Source organism: Mastigoproctus giganteus, chromosome 4 (genome assembly GCF_048544385.1).
Source record: "Mastigoproctus giganteus isolate SK-2022 chromosome 4, ASM4854438v1, whole genome shotgun sequence".
In the NCBI taxonomy this organism is placed as follows: domain Eukaryota; kingdom Metazoa; phylum Arthropoda; class Arachnida; order Uropygi; family Thelyphonidae; genus Mastigoproctus; species Mastigoproctus giganteus.
Window position 1 is genome coordinate 182,887,765 of NC_143578.1, and position 21,649 is coordinate 182,909,413.

The 21,649-nt window shown below is 36.9% G+C and overlaps 1 protein-coding gene across 3 annotated transcripts in view; it reads right to left on the reverse strand.

Annotated features, from left to right (window-relative positions):
• LOC150087235 (ras-specific guanine nucleotide-releasing factor RalGPS1-like) overlaps positions 1-21,649 on the reverse strand; it is a 419,169-nt gene that overhangs the window by 219,308 nt on the left and 178,212 nt on the right. For all 3 annotated transcript variants that reach the window (XM_090371091.1, XM_090371092.1, XM_090371090.1), the window contains exon 4: positions 20,541-20,591. In XM_090371091.1, coding sequence (XP_090227217.1) covers positions 20,541-20,591 — 51 coding nt within the window. The remainder of the gene's footprint in view (positions 1-20,540; positions 20,592-21,649) is intronic.

Here is a 21,649-nt window from a genome sequence, read left to right on the forward strand (position 1 = left end):
TATAACACTGGATCTTTAACATGTTTATGTTTTTTATGCACAGTTAATAAAATAGCATTCTTAATCACACTATTTCTTATTTAGCCTGATTATTTCTGCATTAAATACATTAAAAATAAAACTTTCTAGATAACGGAAAAATCGAAATAATGGCACCTTGAATCCCCAAAGGTGTGATTATTCTGAAAGTCTACTGTATTAAGTACAAGGAGTGATAAAAAAAAAAAAAAAAAAAAATCATGATTAACTTTACTACACAAAATGTAGAATGAACTAAAACTGTATACATTTAAACCTATCAGATATTTATCTCTAACATAATGTATATCTTCTCTTTTTTTTTTTTTTTTTTTGTCTCTGAAGGCCTGCAAGGTTTGAAAAATTTACATCAAACTCAAACAAATAAAACACACACACTCTCACTCTCTCTCTCTAAAAAATGCCAGGACCAGTGGAGGTTTTCAAGAGTAAATATTAGCATTACTCTTAGAGCATAAGGAAACCATAAGCTTCTGCTGCAATAATTAAAAAAAAAACTAATTACTTAATTAAAAATAATAAATATAAAATAAAATACTTATTTCACTCTCTCCTGACATGGTACCTATCCAGCTGACCTTTGAATTTTCCCAAGCTGTAAGCTTCAACCACCCATAGAGATAACTTATTCCAGTAACTAACAAATTGCTAGCTAAAATAAAACTTCATTCAATTCAGTTTAAACCATCGCTCATAATCTGAATTTTATGGCTCCTCATTCTGGAATCATTTATGGTAGTGAAATTTCTGCCCCCTACTCATTTTACTTTCACTTCTCAGAGCCCTACATGCATTAATCAAGTCTCTTCTAAAGTATCTAGTTTCCAAGCTCTGCAGTTTACATATTCAAAGTCTTTCCGCATATGCAACCATTCTGCAATCCATCTAGGGATTTTCCCTCTATTTGGTTTTTTTTTTTTTTTAGGAGCGTTAGCAACTAAGGCCATATTGCTCCGGGGATATGCGGTGGTCATTCCCTGACCTTTCCGCATCCTCCGTATTTGGTGGCTCACGGGCTCGAACCCCGGTCTAATCAAGAAGCACGTGCTACGCACTGATGCTCCTGCCCACCTGGCTACGGAGGCGCCTGGATTTTCCCTCTAATTCCAAAGTATTCCAGCTTATGCAGTAAGCTCTCATGCAGGACTGAGTCAAATGCTTTGTTGAAATACAAATAAACAATGTTGAAATTATTTCTTACATCCAGCTCATAAATGACTCTTAAAATAGTTAACCAGGTTTTTAATCCCTTTACAAAACTATACTGTTCATTCAAAATTCCATTTCTATCTACACGATCCTATATTACACTCTTGATCATTCCCACATGATTTTCTCAACCAATGAAGTTAGACTACTTTGTCAGTAGCTACCCACATCACTCTTAGAATCACCTTTAGATACTGGTGATACACTAGCACATCTCCAATTCAAGGGAATCTCTCCAGACTCCAGTGACACCCTCATAATTAACCTTAATAGTTCCCTAGCTGCCTCTCTCAAAATTACTGGGTATATGCCATAAACTCCAGGAGCCTTAATTACCTCGAAGCTCAAAAATTTTTGTAATAAATAATCTGAAATTTGAATATTGCTAATTTCGTGCTTTCCAGCACCATTTGCAGTTTCTTTTCATCGTGAAGGATTTTTTCTGCAAATACTGATGCATAGTACCTGCTCAATTCATCTAAGACTTTTTTGCTTCTATTACAAGAGTCCAATCTGATTTATTCTTCTCTTCTTCATATTCACATATGTGAAAAATTCCTTGTCACTGCTCTTTTCTGTCTTAGTCAGCAATTTTTCACAATCTGACTTTAATAGCCCTAACCTTTCCTGTTGTACCATTAGAGATCAATTTGTAGCTGCAAGCAGCTTTGACACAAATAAAAAGTACCTTAGAAATCTATGAACTTCAGAAATCTATGAAATACACAGGTTGTAAAAATCATACAACTTACACATTGCACAAATTATTAACGGTTTCCTAATAGATTCATCAGTAAATATGCTACTAGACTTCTGAACACGTAATCAATAATGAATAGATGTAACAAAAAATGCATCATTAATATATTAAGTTTTAAGCAGGAACACCTGTACATATGACATGCACAAGTGTGTGTGTGTGTGTGTGTGTGTGTGTGTGTGTGTGTGTGTGTGTGTGTGTGTGTACGCATGTATCATATGATATATATGTTCACATTTGTGCATACAGATATCTCCCAAACCTAACCTAGTGGCTATTTCTAAAAGCAAGCATCAGCATAAACTGCTATCATAATATATAATTTAATCCAAATAATCTCTCTCTCTCTCTCTCTCTCTCTCTCTCTCTCTCTCTCTCTCACACATACAAAACATGAGGTCAATTTCATTTTCCCACTAGATTTAGCATGTTAATGCTTTTCATGTGGCGTCTTCGTAGCCAACTGGACAGGAGCAGCAGCAGTGCATAGCACACGCTCCTTGATTAGACTGGGGTACGAGCCTGTGACCACCAAACACGGAGGATGTGGAAAAGTCAGGGAATGACTACCACATATCCCTGGAGCAACATGGCCTTTAGCATTACCATTAGTAGAGGCATATGATGCAAGAAAGCAAGCTTATGCAGCAACAGCCAAAAAAAAAAAAAAAACTTCCATTTCACCCTTCCATTCATTCGAAATACCTGTACAGCTGAGCCTTAAATTTATTTAGGCTATCAACTTCCACAACAAGGGATGGAAGTCTGTTACATCAACCAACTACGCGCTGGCTAAAGGCAAATTTCCGCACATCTATCCTACATCTGTCTTTACGAAATCTCAGGTGATTATTCTGAGCAAGAGGAAGAATCCCATCGGCATTGAGCATGCTCAAACCATTCAACGCTTTATACACCTCTATCAGATCACCTCACCAGTGCCTAGTATCCAGACACCGTAATTTGTAAAACCTAAGCCTTTCTTCGTAAGAGTAACTCTTTGTTCCATTCACTAATCTTCTTGCCCTTATCTGTACTCGTTCCAACAGCTCTACATCCTTCTTAAAATGAGGCCACCAGACCTGTATACAGTACTCAAGGTGGGGCCTGACCATTGCCTTATATAAGGGGATAATCACCTCCTTATTCCTGCTAGAAAAATTCCTGTCTATCATTGACAATACACCATGAGCTACTCTTGCAGACTGTCTGCACTGCTCAGAGAACTTTATATCTGCCTGTACAATTACCCCCAGGTCCTTTTCATTCTCTACCACTGTCAGTGTAGTACCACAGAGTTGATACTTTGCTCTGGGGTTGCTGTTTCCCATATGTAGTACTTTACATTTGTCAATGTTAAACTTAATTTGCCACCTCTCATCCCATCTGCTCAATTTTTTTGAATCCTGTTGCAGCAGCGTACTGTCATTAGTGTCCTTAACAACCCCGACAACCTTCGTATCATCTGCAAACTTGGACATTAAGCTTGATACACCATCATCAATATTATTTATAAATACAGAAAACAACAATGGACCCAATACTGAACCCTGACGGACTCCACTAATAACATTAGCCCACGATGAACAGTGTCCATTGATTACCACTCTGTCTTCTGCTACTCAACCATCCCTTTACCCATAGCAGCAATTTGCCTCCAATGCCACACTGCTCCGATTTGTGCACCAGTCTTCCATGTACAACAGTATCAAAAGCCTTTCTAAGATCCAAATATATAATATCAAAGTTATTCCCTGCATCCAGTTCTTTTGTGACTGCATCATAGTATCCAATCAAATTGGTCAGGCAAGACTTTCCCTTAACAAAACCATGATGTGTCCGAGCTATAACTGAAGTCTTGTCTAGATGATCCTACAGTGCTTCTTTAATCAGTGCCTCCATTAATTTTCCTGGAACAGAAGTTAAACTCACAGGTCTATAATTATTTGTGTCAGCCATTGATCCTCCTTTGTGAATTGGGGTCACATTTGCAGATCTCCAGACTATGGGTACCTCCCCTGAGTCCAAGGAAGCTCTCATAATTATGGCTAAGGGTTTGCTTACTTCCTTTGCTGCTCCCTCTAATATAACTGGATAGATCCCATCCACCCTAGGTGCCTTTCTTGTGTTTATCTTCAACAATTTCTCCTCCACTTCACTCTCAGTTATTACAAGATTATCTAGCTTACTGCCAGAGTTTACTTCACCTCTGGCATTCCCCTCGCTGAATAACTCCTCATGTGTATGCTCATGTCGATGCAAAATATTAATTTAGTTTGTTAGCTACCTGAGTAGGATCATCAACAGTTGAACCATCGATATAAAGTGGACCAATCTGATTCATCCCTTTCCTTCTAGAGTTTACATAAGTAAAGAACTCTTTGCTGTTTTTCTTTGCATCCTTTGCCAAAGATTTCTCATAATCTGCCTTCGCCTGCCTAACCTCCTTTGTAACTTGATTACAGACCAGCTTATATCTATCATAGGCTTCTGTGTCACATGTTATATGTATCCCATGTATTATTCTTCTCTGCCATGTCTCATTAGTTCATCTGACATCCATTTAGGCCTAAACCTTGAACAATATTTCTTAGTTGGTATGTAAAGCCTACTAGCTTCCAAGATAAATTCTTTGAATGCTTCCCATTTTGAATTTGCTGTTGGTAACATCATCAGTTGGTCCCACCGTACAGAATTTAAATGCCGTCTTAGACCACCGTAGTCACCTTTATGAAAGCAAAAAGCCTTCCCTTTACCCCTGATGGTAGTTAGCGCTTTGAGTAAATCCCACTTCAGCACACTGTGATCACTGCCACCTAGTGGTTCCTTTATCTGCGGATTCTTAATGCATGAAGAATCACTACTGATAATCAGATCAAGAGTATTACTCCCTCTAGTTGCCTCCCGAACATGCTGATGTAGAAAACAATCATCCAATAAATCCATAAATGCCTTGCTAGTGTGTGAGTGACCAAACCGACAAATTCCAATCAATATCTGGGAAATTAAAATCGCCCATTATAAGACTGATTTCCTGGCCCACTCTATTTCCCTGTACAGTTTCTTATTATACTCATCAGAGTCATTTGGCCTATAGCACATTCATATTCTCAATTTTGATCTCCCAATGCTTATGTCACACAAAACTGACTCGACACTGAACTGTCCAGCGATGTCGACTGGCTTCACTTCCTTGGATTTTGTGTTTCTTAACTAATAAAACTTTCTTTTATTAGACAGGATAGGAAGGGAGGAGGGGTTTTCTTTCAAAACCCCTCCTCCCTTCCTATCCTGTCTATCTTTTCTGTAGACATTGTACTCCCCAAATTCCAGTTCTGCATTCCTTATATCTGTGTGTCACCACATCTCTGATATCCCAACAATATCTGCCTTTGATGTTTTGAGCAATTCCTCAAATTTATTTACCAAACTCCTAGCATTGGTGTACACGCAAGTATACATGCACCTGTTCCTATTCTTAGCTATGCTAACACAACCCATGTGTTTACTTGTACCGCAATGACTCCAGTAGTCTCTGAAATATCCTGCATCTTGTTTTCCAGGCTGCTGCTCATTCCAATAGAAGCAGTGCAAGAATCACTTTCACCTCTGCCAGTGTCTACTGTTAATCTATTAGTCCTTGTATCCCCCCCCAAGCTAGCAGTTTTCTGACCTACCTAACACTGCCTCGATAGCATCAGCAAATATTCTTGCACCCTTTCTATTTAAGTGCATCCCATCCCTGTAAAAGCAGTCTCTCCTGTTAACAAGTACAGACCAGGCTGAAAAAAATTCTACTTCTTGAACCTTGCACAATCTTTCCAGGGCCAAATTGATTAACAAGGCTCTCATCATATACTCCCTCCTATCGTGTCTGGGAAGAACTGCAGACACTTTCAAATTCAACCCTAATTCACGGCTTTTTTTCAACAGTGAGCTGTACTTGTTAAGTAATTCTGCCGGTCTCCTACTCTTAATATCATTAGTGCCAACGTGTACAACTATATCACCTTTTGTGCCCTTAAAAGATGATATCCGCTCTACAACGTCATCAACCTTTGCCCCTGGCAGACATACCCTGGTCCTGTCCCACCTATCCTTTTTATAAAGCATATTCGTCGTTTTCCTGACAATAGAATCACCAACAACTACTAGTTCCTGTGGGACCAGCACATTCTGCCTTGGGAGTTGCCGCTGTGTTGCATGATGACCAAGTGCAAGCTCTATCGTTGATGTGGGCAGCTGTAAGCTTGATGGGGCCCTCAATTGAGATTCTTCGAGGGCATCCACCCTGTCCTTCAAGCTCTCATATAGGGCCATAACAACGCTGAGTTGTCGCCTGATTTCCTTACATCATGCGCACACAAAGACATCCCCTCATGGCAATATCATGTCCCGTACCCGATTGCTCCACAAACATCATGCAAGCTGTGCATTTTAAAAGGCTGTGATTCAGAAGGCAACTGCCCCACTCAGTTCTCCCCTGAGCCACAGCATTCCCATTAGCTTGAGCCTTTTTCTTTGCTGCTCTAGTCTGAGTCATGATTTCAATTTAATTTCAATTTCAGTACAAAATTATAACCCTAAACTTGTATATCAACACAGTTATAATGCTATATATATATTTTTCAGTATCGAGTATTATCTACGAGTTCCGTTTATATAACTTCCGTATCAAGTTATGTATTAATTAATTATGTTACTTTTGTAACCTAAGTCGTTATATGTACTTAGTTAAAAAGTACAATTTAATTGACAATGAAGTTCAACAAGATTAATAAATTTTACTGATTAATTGATAATTGCTGATAATTGATAATTAATTGATCTTGCTGTGTCAATTCAGAATAAACTAAGGATCCTGACTAGGTCTATAAGCTACTTATAGAAAATAATTTGATATAACAATTGGTCAATAAAGCAGCTAAATATGGCTAAAAAACTTCTTGTTCAACGGAGATGCAACTTTTAACACGTGGATTTGATACCCTCGCCGATACTAAGTAATACCTACAAATTCTCTATCTAAGTTAAACTTTAAACTAAGTATCATAACTAGGAATATAAAGCTCTCTAGAAAATAAGTTAATATGCCAATTTAAGCTAATAAAACAGAAAAAAAACTTCTCTATTCCAGGATCAGCAAAAAACTTTGCCACCCAAGGCTACTCTCGTTCTCTAACTTAAGGAGGTGATTAACCCCTTGTATAAGGCAATGGTCAGGCCACACCTTGGGTACTGTGCACAGGTCTGGAGACCTCAATTAAGAAAGGATGTAGAGCTATTGGAGCAAGCTCAGAGAAGGGCAACAAGATTGGCGAGGGGAATGAAGGGGTTCTCTCTCTTACCAATAAAGGCTCAAGTTCTGCTAATTGCAGCTTCTGGAGAATAGGCACTTGCGAGGGGATGATCTGATTGAGACGTATAAGGCCTTGAATGGGTTGCGCAGGCTTAATTCTGATGGGATTAAGATCCTATTGTTCAGATTACGAGCCTGAGAGAGAGCATAAATTCAAATTGAGAAAGACAGTTATAGAATAAATGTGCGTAAATTTGCCTTAGCCAGCGGGTAGTTGATTGTTGGAACAGACTTTCATCTGCTGTTATAGAAATTGATGGCTTAGATAAATTCAAGGAGGAATTCAACAAACTTTTAGAGGACATGGATGTGTGAATTGGGTTTTCTTTTTTTTTTTTTTGGCTGATGCTACATAAGCTTGCTTTCTTGTATCACCTAACTCTACTGCTACTACTACTACATACCAAGAAGTCAAGCTGGTGAACTACTTTCTGTGTATCCATAGCCAGTGGTCAGATCAAGGGCATTCCACACTTGGACAATAGGCTCTTGTCAACTTTCTACTGTAAGCACCCTGTTAGAGTTTTATGAGAGAGTGGTTTTCCTATACCCCAACAAAGGGTGATCTGTTGTTTTGCAGAAGTGAATATCTGAATCGTATGCAAACTTAGACATTAAGCGTGATATACCTTCATCAATATCATTAATAAATACAGAAAACAAAATGGAACCAACACTGAACCCTGGGGGACTCCACTAGTAACATTAGTCCATTGAGAGCATTGTCCCTTGATTACCACTCTATCTTCTCCTACTCAACCATCCCTTTATCCATCCTAGGCACTTGCCCTTAACGCCACACTGCTCCAATTTATACAACAGTCTTCCATGTGAAACTACTGTTGCACATGGAAGACTGCTGTATATATATATATTTAATTTTTTTTAAATAAAATAAAATAATAAATAAAATTTATTATATAAAATAAAATAAATAAATGAAATAATTTTTTTGCATCCAATCAAATTGGTCAGACAATACTTCCCCTTAACAAATCCATGCTGTGTCTGAATTATAACTGAAGTCTAGTCTAGATGATCCTGCAGAGCTTTTTTAACCAGTGCCTTCATTAATTTCCCCGGAACAGAAGTTAAACTAACAGGTCTGTAATTACTTGTGTCACAAGGGTGACACAATTGGGGTCACATTTGCACATCCCCAGCCCACAGGTATCTCCCCTGAGTCCAAGGAACCTGTCATAATTATGGCTAAGGGTTTGCTTACTTCCTTTGCTGCCTCCTTCAATATAACTGGATAGATCCGATCCACCCCAAGTGCCTTTCTTATGTTTATCTTCAACAATTTCTGCTCCATTTGGCTCTAATTTATTAAGAAATCATTTAGCTCGTTTCCAGGGTTTAATACACCTCTGGCATTCTCCTCCCAGAATAACTCGTCATTTATAAATGTAGATGCAAAATACTGATTCAGTTTGTTAGCTACCTAAGCAGGATCATCAACAGTTGAACTCTCGACATGAAGTGGACCAATCTGATTCATCCCCTTCCTTCTAGAGTTTACATAAGTTACTATTTGCATCTTTTGCCAAAGATTTCTCGTAATCTGCCTTTGCCTGCCTAACCTCCCTTTTGACTTGATTACAGACCAGCATATATCTACCATAGGCTTCTGTATCACCTAAATTAAAAATCACAGTATTCACGATCATCTGTTTATATAGCATAAAAACAATATATACACATTATGGCAGGAGCAGCAGTACGTACCATATGCTTCTTGATTAGACGGGGGTTCGAGCCCGTGACCACCAAATACGGAGAATGCGGAAAGGTCAGGGAATGACCACTGCATATCTCCCGGAGCAATATGGCCTTAGTTGCTCTCCTAAAAACCAAATAACAACATAACAACAAACACATTATTTATAACTTCAAACTTATTCAGTATCTCAGAATGTACACAGTTCTTGAATGGCGAAGTGCTGTGAATCCGAGCATGTACCGATCGCATGATTGGTCCCTTAAAAGTTGCATTCTGAACGGCAAATAGATGTATGCTGCTATGCAGTATATACTCAAGATATAAGGATGCATGCAGGTGTGAATCGTCCTCTGAAAACACGCCATTTGGCAAAAATTAATTTTCACCCCACCCTCTGTTCTCATCCTGATGCGAAATCTAGGGGCACCATTTCGTCAGCTAGCCTCGGGTGTCTAAATAGCTTGACACAGAACTGATATGGTCTGTCAGTGCCGCCCCCTCTGATACCAGCACCCTTGGCACCTGCCCTAGTGCCAAGGCATTCCTACGCCACTGCAGAGAAGGGCAACCAGATTGGTGAAGGGAACAAAAGGTTGCTCTACCTGGAAAGGCTTCAGTTCTGCAAATTGCAGCTTCTCCAGACTAGGCATCTGCAGGGAGATCAGATTGAGGTGTTTAAAGCCTTGAGTGGATTGAGTACACAGAATGTTAATGGTATTCTTGCACTTGCTGAGACTACGCACATGGAAGGCATAAATTCAAATTGAGGAAGGATTAGTTGCAGGATAGATGAGCAGAAGTTTGCCTTCAGCCGGCACCTCTGTAGCCAGGTGGGCAGGAGTAGCAGTGCGTAGCACATGCTTCTTGATTAGACCGGGGTTCGAGCCCGTGACCACCAAATACGGAGGATGCGGAAAGGTCAGGGAATGACTACCGCATATCTCCAGGAGCAATATGGCCTTAGTTGCTAATGCTCCTAAAAACCAAAACAACAACAACCTTCAGCCAGTGGGTGGTTTGATTGTTGGAACAGGCTTCCATCTGTTATTGTGGAAGTGGATGGGTTGAATAAATTCAAGAAAGAACTAGACAAATTCTTGAGGGGTATAAGATCGGTGAATTGTGTTGGTTTTTTTTTTTTTTTTTTTTTGGCCGATGCTATATAAGCTTGCTACCTTGCCATTACTACTACATGCATCCCCCACTACTCGGGTGCTTCTGACAAACTAGCTAGGGTTCTAAGTTATAATATTAATTGTGTGCAACTCCCTGGTAAGAAACTCCACTCCACAATTTTATTAATTTGAAAATTAACAATTTTATCAATTTTAAAATGGAAGTGCCTAACAGTTCTGTGCTGATACTTTATATTTATACAGTTTTTGTTTTTTATTTATTTTGAGTAGAATTCATAAAAGTATAACTCGATCTAATTGCAAATGCAATTAGATTGAGTTTACAACCAGTTTATTATAACAGATTCCACTAGCAGAAACGGAACTGGAAATTGTTTTTATTGTTTTATGGTAGTAACCCCTAGAAATGTGCTTTAGTAAAATGTGAGGTGTTAATAGTGTATCTCAGCCTTTACGGTGTTGTTTATTCAGTTGCTACACATGCGCAGCTTTGTTTATGTGTATCAAGCGTGCCTCCTCGTTTTGTAATTGTGCTTTGTTCCCTAAAAATGAGTAAAATACTTAAAAGGTGAAAAGGAAGCGTCCTGGTGAAGATATTGCAGATTCAGAGAGAAAAAGAAAAGCAATAGCGATAAACAGAGGCGGACTGAGTCAAAAATTCTTTCCCAGGAAAATTTATAGTGGCCTCATACTATGGTTTATAGCCAAAATCACACTGGCCTCCAGCCCACCGGGGTTTCCCCAGTGAGGCTTATGGCCAGTCCGCCTCTGTTGATAGAGAAAAAATATGAAATTGTGAAACGCTTTGAGTGAAATAAAAGACCATGTGATATTGCATGTGCTACAGACCTGTGTGTGTTTGTGTTGTTTGGTTTTTAGGAGCATCAGCAACTAAGGCCATATTGCTCCGGGATATGCGGTGGTCATTCCCTGACCTTTCCGCATCCTCCGTATTTGGTGGTGACGGGCTCGAACCCCGGTCTAATCAAGAAGCGTGTGCTATGCACTGCTGCTCCTTCCCACCTGGCTACGGAGTCGCCTGCTACAGACCTAAATGAGGCAATGCCGAGAATTAGAAAGAATGCAGAGAAAATAAAAACAACTTTCATAGCAGGAACAACTCAGTGTAATTAAAATCCATTAGATTAAGACACAAAGAATGGAAGAGATGGAACGCTTGTCATCTGTTTGGATAGAAAATCAAACAAAAAACAAGTTTGCTTACGATAGAAGTAAAAGCATTAGCAATATTTTATTATGTAATAATCGCAGTAAAATGCGTAAGTATTTTATTACGATTATTTATTGTGTTTGGTAATGTTTTGGTTACAAATGTGTGTTCAATCTTGGGTGGTCAGCACCTAACCCCATTTTTCCCATAGGGCCTGTTGTTTATATTGCATGATTTTGCATTGCACGAGGGTTTCTAGGAACGCAACTATCGTGCTATACGAGGACTGACTGTATATAAGAAGAAATGTGTGTAGGTGTAAAATCTTGAAATTTTGTGCACCTGATGATTTTATTAACTCTGAAATGGAAGGGCCCAATAGTTTTATGTTTATATAGTTCTTTCTTTATTTCGAGCAGAATTAATAAAAGTTTCTGCACATTTCTGCTTCTACACATACAGTCAGTCCTCGTATAGCACGATAGTTGTGTTCCTAGAAACCCTCGTGCAATATAAACAACAGGCCCTATGGGAAAAATAGGGTTAGGTGCCCACCACCCAAGATTGAACACACATTTGTAATCAAAACATTACCAAACACAATAAATAATCGTAATAAAACACGTATTTTATTACGACTATTACGTAATAAAATATTGCTAATGCTTTTGCTTCTATCGTAAGCGAATTTGTTTTTTGTTTGATTTTCTATCCAAACAGATGACAGCCGTTCCATCTCTTCCAATTCTTTGTCTTAATCTAATGGATTTTAATTACACTTTGAGTTGTTCCTGCTATGAAAGTTGTTTTTATTTTCTCTGCATTCTTTCTAATTCTCGGCGTTGCCTCATTTAGGTCTGTAGCACGTGCAATATCACATGGTCTTTCATTTTGCTCAAAGCATTTCACAATTTCATATTTTTTTCTCTATCGACAGAGGCGGACTGGCCATAAGCCTTACCGGAAAAACCCCAGTGGGCCGGAGGCCAGTGTGATTTTGGCCATAAACCATAGTATGAGGCCACTATTAATTTTCCCGAGTAAGAATTTTTGACCCAGTCCACCTCTGTTTATCGATACAGTATTGTTTTTCTCTTCTCTCCGAATTTGCAGTGTCTTCACCAGGATGCTTACTTTTCACACCTTTTAAGTATTTTACTCATTTTTAGGGAATAAAGCACAATTACAAAACGAGGAGGCACACTTGATACACATAAACAAAGCTGCGCACGTGTAGCAACTGAATAAACAACACCGTAAAGGCAGAGATACACTATTAACACCTCACATTTTACTAAAGCACATTTCTAGGGGTTACTACCATAAAACAATAAAAACAATTTCCAGTTGCATTTCTGCTAGTTGGAATCTGTTACTAACTGGTAGTAAACTCGATATAATTGCATTTGCGATTATACCGATAGCTGAAATTGTGTTGGTTTTTAAGTTATTATGGTGAAATGTGTTTCCCCTTCACTGATATAAAAAACATAAATACATTTTCAGAATCTTCTCTTCATTCCTATCGTGTTGCATTCAGTTGGGGTAATTCTGCGTTCGACTGCCATTTCTTGTAAACACAAAGGCGAATCGTGCATTAGCGAATTCGATTCGTGTTATATAAGACATCGTTTCCCTATTTATAAATCATGTATGATCGAATTCATGTAATGTAAACGTGTTATACGAGGACTGACTGTACTATATAAGCAAAATAAGAGTAAGAGCACAAAATTTAATTTTTTAAATTTCACACCCTTATAAATTTTATAAACTGGCAAGTGGAAGCAACTAATACTTTCACAAAGTTTATTTTTCCTTATGTGGGAGAGAACTAATAAAAGTTTTTTTGCATGTCATTGAAAATACAATATGTAAAATATTTTTAAATTTAATTAAAATAATAAAAACTTCCAAATAATAATTAATGCAATCCATTCACAAAAGATCCAGCATTGATATGCTGCAAGCAGAATTTAAAAAAAAAAAAAAAGTTTTTCCAGAAATAAAAAAAAAATCTGAGAACCTGTTAACTTTTTTGACTGGTTCCCAGATTTTTTAAAAATATTAATCATATATCAATTATTTTTTGTGCATTTTTTTTGTCACTGTTAGGTGCAAAGCATATCTGTTGCCACGTTAAAAGAAGCGGTTAAACCTTTAATCATAAATGAAGCAGTAACTACAGACCTGGTGGTTTCCCCTTTGTGCCAGGAAAAATAATAGATTACATATTTAAAGAATTACAATAATATTTTGATAGAAGCAGAGCCATAAGGCAACCACAGCATGGATCTGTTATGGGAAAATCAATCCTGACCAATCTGATTAGCTACTACGAGGCTATCACACAAAGAAACTAGATGTAAAGAATAATTCTGACAGCATATACCAATTTTTTCAATAAAACTTTTGATACTGAACCACATGTATGGCTGTTGTATAGCTCGGAGCAATGGGGAATTAGAGGTAAGTTACTACTCTGGATAAAGGGATGCTTATAGGAGGAGACAATGAATAGTTATCAAAGGCCACTGCTCTTCATAGGCATGCAATGAGTGATCGATGTTGGCCACTGTGGAGCCCCACTCATTACATAAGTATTTTAGTATTTAATATTAATTACATATTAAAAATTAATAATATTAATATTATTGTTTTTGATATTTAATTTAAAAATCGACACTGTTTTTTAATATTTATAATGATATTGATATTTCAAGTTTAATATTCTACTCAATTACCTGACTTAATTTTATCCCTATAAATTTGAGGTAACACTAGCCATCTCACAAATCATGACATTACAATTTGATCTTAAATTTCAAATTTAAGATCTTAATTTTAATCTTAAATTTCCAATATATTATCTATATCACACACACACACACACACACACACGTGCATGCTAAAGCAAACGATGCCACAATGAACAAATGCTACAACAAACAGTTTTTATCAATAAAATCAGGATGCTACAACGAATGCGGAGGAATGCTATCGGCCGACGTAGCATGCACGTGCGCATGACATGTCGGGGCCTTCCCGCTTTGATTAGAGTGTCAGTTATCATCTTTGTTATCGTTTATAAGGTTCAGTTATCAGTTTAGTTCAGTTATCTGCTTATTTGCCCTTTAGTAGTGAAAATATTTTTTCAAATTATTCTGCTATATAAAATTTTAGCCATGAGCCGACAAAATAGAGCGAGAAAGCTAATTAACTTAGACATTACGAAAGAAATAATTTCCAAGCGAGAAAGTGGGAAAAGTGTAGGAGATCTAAGTGATGAATATGGTATGGCTAAATCAACAATCAGTACAATTTTAAAAAACAAAGAAGAAATAAAAAGTGCACAGGTCATGAAGGGAATCTCTAGGTTAAGCAGTTCACATTGTAATACCACGGAAAAGATGGAAACTCTTCTATTAGTGTGAATTAATGAAAAACAAATGGCAGGTGATAGTGTCAGTGAGGCGATTATTTGTGAAAAGGCCAAACAATTGTTTGAGGAACTTGATGCTAAGACTCCTAGTACAAGTACTGGTTCTGTGAAGGAGTTTTTTGGCACCAAGGAGAGGTTTACTGGATTTAGAAAAAGGACACTGGATTACACAGTGTTGTGAGGTATGGTGAGGCTGCCAGTGCAGATAGAGACGCTGCTGAGCAACGTCGTGAGAAATTTAAGAAAATAATTGAGGATGGAGGCTTTCTTTCACAGCAGGTGTTTAACTGCGATGAAACTGGCCTTTTCTGGAAGATTATGCCACGCAGAACATATATCACAAAGAAGGAGACCACCTTACCTGGCCACAAGCCAATGAAAGACAGGCTTACATTGCTCTTTTGTGCCAATGCTTCGGGTGACTGCAAGGTCAAACCACTGCTTGAGTACCATTCAGAGAACCCTAGAACTTTTAAAAACATCAGGAAAAACCCGACTTGAAGTTTTGTGGCATTCCAACCACAAAGCTTGGGTGACCAGGAGTCTTTTCTCTGACTGGGTGACTGAGGTGTTTGGCCCACTGTCCGTGACTACCTTGGGGAGAAGGATCTTCCATTGAAGGTTCTTTTGGTCGTGGACAATGCTTCATGACCAAATTGGTGGAAGAATTACCAGATGAGTTCAGTTTTATCAAGGTTCACTTCTTGCCACCTAATATGACACCTCTCCTCCAGCCTATGGACCAGCAGGTGTTCACAAATTTAGAAAAAAAAAAAAAACTCTACACTAAGGCACTGTTCAGGAAATGTTTTTGAGGCCACTTCTTCCAGTGATGTGACTCTGAAGGACTTTTGGAAGGGTCACTTCAATGTAGTGGATACTGTTTTCCTAATTGTGGTTGCTTGGAAGGAGGTTTTTGTTAGGTGCTTGAATTCGGCTTGAAGGCCATTGTGGCCTGACGCTATGGTGCCAAGGGACTTTGAAGGCTTTCAACAGTTGGAGGAAGAGCTTGTTGTGCAGAAAATTGTGTGTCTGGACAGTTCCATTAGTCTGGAGATCAATGAGGGGGATGTGGAGGATCACAGGAAGAAGCTATCATTTGAGGAGCTAGCAGAGCTTCACAATGAAGAGGCAGAGGCACTGAAGAAGAAGAAAGCTTTCGGGGACGAGAAGGACAAGCAACAAAGGCACGGCATTCCAGCTGAGGACCTTAAAGTGTTCTCTTGCTGGAATAAACTGTCCAAACTTATAAAAGATTATCACCCAGAAATTGCCACTGTGGAAATGGGCCTTAATCACTTTAATGACACCTTGATGGACCACTTTTGGAGGGTCCAAAAGTCCAGAATAAAGCAGTCAACCTTGGTTTCATTCTTCAAAAAGGTGGACAAACACCCTCCAACTGATGCATCTCCCACAGGACAGTCACCCAAGATGAGTAGGAATGATGACTCCTCTCCTTCCACCTCTATGTGATTTTTTACAATTTTTATTAGGGAAAGTTTGTTTATATTTCACTTTTTTATGCTTTTATTATGGAAAGTTCAATTATAGTTTTCACTAGGGAAAGATTGCTTATCCTTTTATTGTGCTTTAGATTGTTTATGCTTTTTATTAGGGAAAGTTTGTTCATATTTTTCACTAAGGAAACATTGTTTATGCTTTTCATAGGAGCAGATGTACAGTGTATAAAAGTTAAATAAATTAATTTTATATTATTTTTACACATTTTTCATTTTGTATTATATTTTTCCTGTTTAAATTGTTGTATTGGATGGTAACTTTACTCTAGTTATAGTTTATAGTGGCCCAAGGGTGGGGGTATCCCTCATAGAGGAACAGAAGTTAAAAGTTAGGTTTCCTCTTATGTGATTGGAAAAAAACTGACACTTAATTTTATTCACTTTGCCATAGCTGACAAGCACAGTGGGTTTTAAAAATTTCCCATGAAAAGCAGCAGTAACATGTTTAGAAAACGAACCAGCCTAAACTTTCTCACATAAAATAGCTCTTATTGAAATAATAATAAAAAAAAAAAAAAAAAATCACTTATTGCTTCAGAATTTTTAACAATGGCCGAAGGGGACACTCAGCATTGAGGAAAAGTTAAAAGCTAGTTATCTTCTCATGTTGTTGATAAAAATTTAACACATCATCTTACTGTTATCATCAAGTCCAGTGACCTGCAAAAATTGGCCACAAAATACAGTCATAACATGTTTGGAAGGAAAGTCGACTCCAATAGCAAGAACGAAACAGGTCTGACTTTCACATGTAAAAGAGCTCCAATTGAGAATATAAAGTCCAAGTACTACTTGCAAATTTTTTTAATAATGACCTCACATACGGAGAGAAATGTTAAAAGCTAGGTATCTTCTTATGCCACTGGTAAAAAATTGACACATTTGTCATTGTCAATGCAGCTATGAAAATTTTGTCAATGTACCAATGAAGCTATTCTGTGGCAGTTGTTCATAATCAGAAATGTGTGTGCATGTGCAATTTTGAAATTTGTGTTCAACAATCATATTAATTTGAAAATGGAAGTGCCTAATAGCCTACAAAAAAATGTCATGAAATGCAGCCATAACACGTGCAAGGAAAAAAAATCCACTTTAGTAAATAAAAAGAAATGTCATTTATGGAATAAGCATACTACTTATAAAATTACATGAAAAAAATGATTCTGTCAGTCAACTATGATGTGATGACAGGTAGGCATAGAAACACTAGTGACTCTCCCCAATAAGCAAGTAACAGAAAACTAACTTACTGATGCATTTAGCAGTATCGTTTACATTCATCCCCCGATTTGCACGGGGGGGTTACATACCAGGGGAAACACCGCACAGTCCAAATCTGTGCAATATGAAGCATAGTTTTTATGACATAATGAGGGTTCCATACCTGTACAAAAAAAAAATTGTCTTCATTCGGTAAGAAAAAAAAGGAAAAAATTAGAAACCTGTCCATAAAAGTAATCTTTCTAATACTTACCTCTAGGTTTTTAATCTAAATTCATTGCTTCTTTGTCGCTGTTTCCTGTGATAAATTTGCAACAGTATCTGGCACTTTTTGAAAAAAATTAGTTAAATTTTTTGCTTAGAAGCACAGTTTTTCTCAATAAATTTCTTCATAAGGAACTAAATTAATGATAAAGTTCTGCAAAAATTTAAACTCCTCTCCAAATTAGGATCCATATCCAGAGCTTCTTGGCTAAGCTGATTTGCAAGTCTTAAAAACTCAGCTGATCTCTTTGCGGTCAAATTTTTGTGTGCATCTTCTTCATTTTTATCATTTTCTTCTTCACACTGCAAAAAAAAATATTGCCCACTGATAATTGTTCTCTATGAGATTCAAGGACTTCTGTGATATCTGCTGGTTCCAGTTCTTCAAATTCCTCTCCACTAATCATTTTGTCAAGTCTCACAAGCTCAACTTCCTCCAGCATTTCAACCGTGGCTTCTTTAGTACAGTTTTCTGGCCATGGCTTTTTCCTCACTGCATTCATTGTTGAGTTCTTAACTTCACCCCATGCAAATTCGATATTTTTTACAGCATCAAGAATGTTATAATTCCTCCAATAATCTCGAATTGAAAGAGTGCCTATTCCATCAGTAGCTTCTACCAATTGTAAAAAAGATCTTCTTAGGTAATAAAGTTTAAAGTAAGCTATAACACCTTGATCCATCAGCTGAATTAACGAACTTGTATTCGCTGGAAGAAAGATAACTTTCACATTTGGGTGCAGACCAGACAAATGTGCAGGATGACTGGGGTGCAATGTCAAGAATGAGCAGGATTTTGAATGCTATGTTCTTCTTCAGCCAATATCTTTTTGTTTTGACGCAAAAGCAATTCAAAAACCATTCCTCAAAGATTTTAGCTCAATTTCCACTGAACTAGTATAGAGCTTTTTGATATTCCTTTAAAAGCATGAGGGTTTTCTGACATATCAATTAGTAGCAGTTTACACTTAAAGTCACTCTCTGCATTTCCACATAACAAAAGTGTTAACCTGTCTTTTGCAGCTTTGAAACCTGGCACGTTTTCTCTTCTTTTGAAATGAATGTTCGGCTTGGCATACGCTTCCAAAATAAGCCGGTCGTCATATTAAACACTTGACTTGCTAGATAGCCCTCAGTCACAATAACATCCTTGAAAGTTTTTGGATACAAAGAAACAGCTTCTGTATCTGTGCTAATTTGATGTTTTTTAAAATTTTCAAACCAACCCTTACTGACCTGAAAGACATCTGCATTGGATAGACTGGCTTCTTCTTGTAAACGATTAAAAATTTGCAGAGCTTTGGTGTGAATAATATCTGAACCAAGAGGCATTCTCTTTTGATTAAGATCTTCTATCCAGAAAGAAAGTAATTTTTCAGTTTTCTCTATTAATGGATTTCTCACTTTTGTAATGTTTTTTTGCAGCCAATGATGTGGAACAGATAACTGAACTTTTAATTTTCTCAGCATTTTCCCTAATTCATCGAATGCTAGATTCGTGTATGCTGTATTTCTTGGCAAATATCACAACCTTTTTGCCATTTTCTTAAGTCCTTAACAATTTTTAATTTTCCTCTAAATTTTTTTTGTTGTAGCTTTCTTCATTTTAGGCACTAATTAAACACACACTTTATATAGACAAGAAATATTAAATCAGCAAAAGCAATGCTTACCAATAAAACACTTTACATTGCATGAACCAGAAAAATGTTCTGTCTGAACAGCTAACATAGGATAACTGATAAAGGGGGTTCCAGAATTAGGAAGCTGTTTCAAAAATAACCAGACAAGTACACCACTGTTTACTGCTATGTTTGGTTATAAGAATCAGTTTTGAACGCCTTTGTGATATTTTCTAAAGCACATTTCTGGAGGTTACAACCATAAAACAATAAAAACAATTTGCGCTTTCTGGTTTATTGGGCTTTTCTGTTAGTGCAATCTAATTATAAACGGGTGGCAAACTCAATTTTATTGCATTTGCAATACTACTGACAGCTGGAATTTTGTGGAATGGTGAAATGTATTTCTTCTTCAATTAAATCTTCATTCATGTAAAAAAACAAAATTTTCAAAATCTGCTCTTCATTCCTATTTTTGAAGCTTCGTAAGCAAAAATCACATGGGTAGCAAAACTCGCTGTGCAATCTAAAATTTTGATAGTAAATACCTGACCGCGCAATAGTGAAACCACGCAAATCGAGGGATGACTGTATTTGTATTTTACCAAACTGTCTTTATTATTATTGATTTCTCCCATTTATCTTTGTTCAATATATTTTAATTGAGTTCAGCAAGTCATAATTAATAGATCACTATTTTAACTTCAGTAAAAAAGCTAAAAAGTTAGTTTTTTATTATTAAAACAAAGAGGAGTGTCTGAGAGATACCACACAAGCATCTTTGTTGAATTGAGGGCTAAGTGATGGAAGGTTAACCTACATAAGATCAAAACAACTATTTAATGGTTATGTTCCTGCAACTTTGTCAGCAGCTGAAAAGCCAGCAAATAAAAAAGGGGTAAAATAGAATTGTTTTCAGTTACTATAATATATTATTATAAGGTACTAGATGAAAATTCCTTTTTATTCTCATGTTATAAAAAGAAAACAGCCTTAAAGAATATGATAGGGTTGGGTGCATCAATTTTAATTAAGATCTGCAATATTAAAATTTCTAATCAATATACTTACATCTGGTTCGATACCCTTAAAGACTGGAAGATTCATCAGTGTTAGCTGGCTCTAAAAGATTAATTTAAAAATTAAATAATATATACACACACATACATATAAGGGAATTGAACCACTGCAATGCCAAACACTTAAACTAAAAATTTTGAGTGTCTGGCATTGAGGTGGTTAAATTCCTTTAAACTTGATGGGATTAATAATAGTGTAGTGTCCAACTGGTTAAAGTAGAAATTCTCTCTAGTAAAATTTTCTGAATCTTAGAATTCAAGGAAAACAAATAATTTTCTTCTACATTTACATAAACTGCATTTAGTTTTTTTTTTATTAAAACTAATTAATAATAACATAAAGCTTCATAATATTATGAAACTCACCTCCTTTTATTACCATTCTTTACACTGAAATCAAAAGATTAAATATAGAACGTGGAATTTAACTTCATATTATTACATTTTAAGCTTTTAATTTTGACAAACAAGAAAAAGTTGGCAACTTTTTGTAATGGGGAAGTTTAGTTTTTACATCAGTCTTCTGATTCAATGTAAAGAATTACAATAAAAGGAAGTAAATTTTGCATACATTAGTATGAAGCTTTATGCTATTTATTTATTAATTTGTAAATTTTTTTCTTCAGAGCTTTAAAAATGAAACCTAAAAATTATAACTCTATAACAAAACTTTGACTGGGAGTCTTGTTTAATATTATCTTCATTGCAGCAAGCAGATATACAAAGTACAGTTGAATCTGACAGGGGCAAAAGTTGATGACGCAGAGCAGATATCATATTTTAAGGGCACAAAGAGTGATACTTTTGTACACGCTGGCACTAATGACATTAAGAGTAGGAGATCTGCGGACTTACTTAACAAGTACAGATCAATGTTGAAAAAAAGTTGCAAGTTAGGGTTAAATTTGAAAGTGTCTGCAATTCTGTCCAGACAAGATAGGAGAGAGTATATTAAAAGAGCATTGTCAATCAATTCAGCCCTGGAGAGACTGTGCACAAGACTCACGGGGTAGAATTTTTCTCAGCGTGGTCTGTGCTTGTTAACAGGAGAGACTGTTTCTACGGGGATGGAATACACTTAAATAGGAAAGGTGCAAGAAT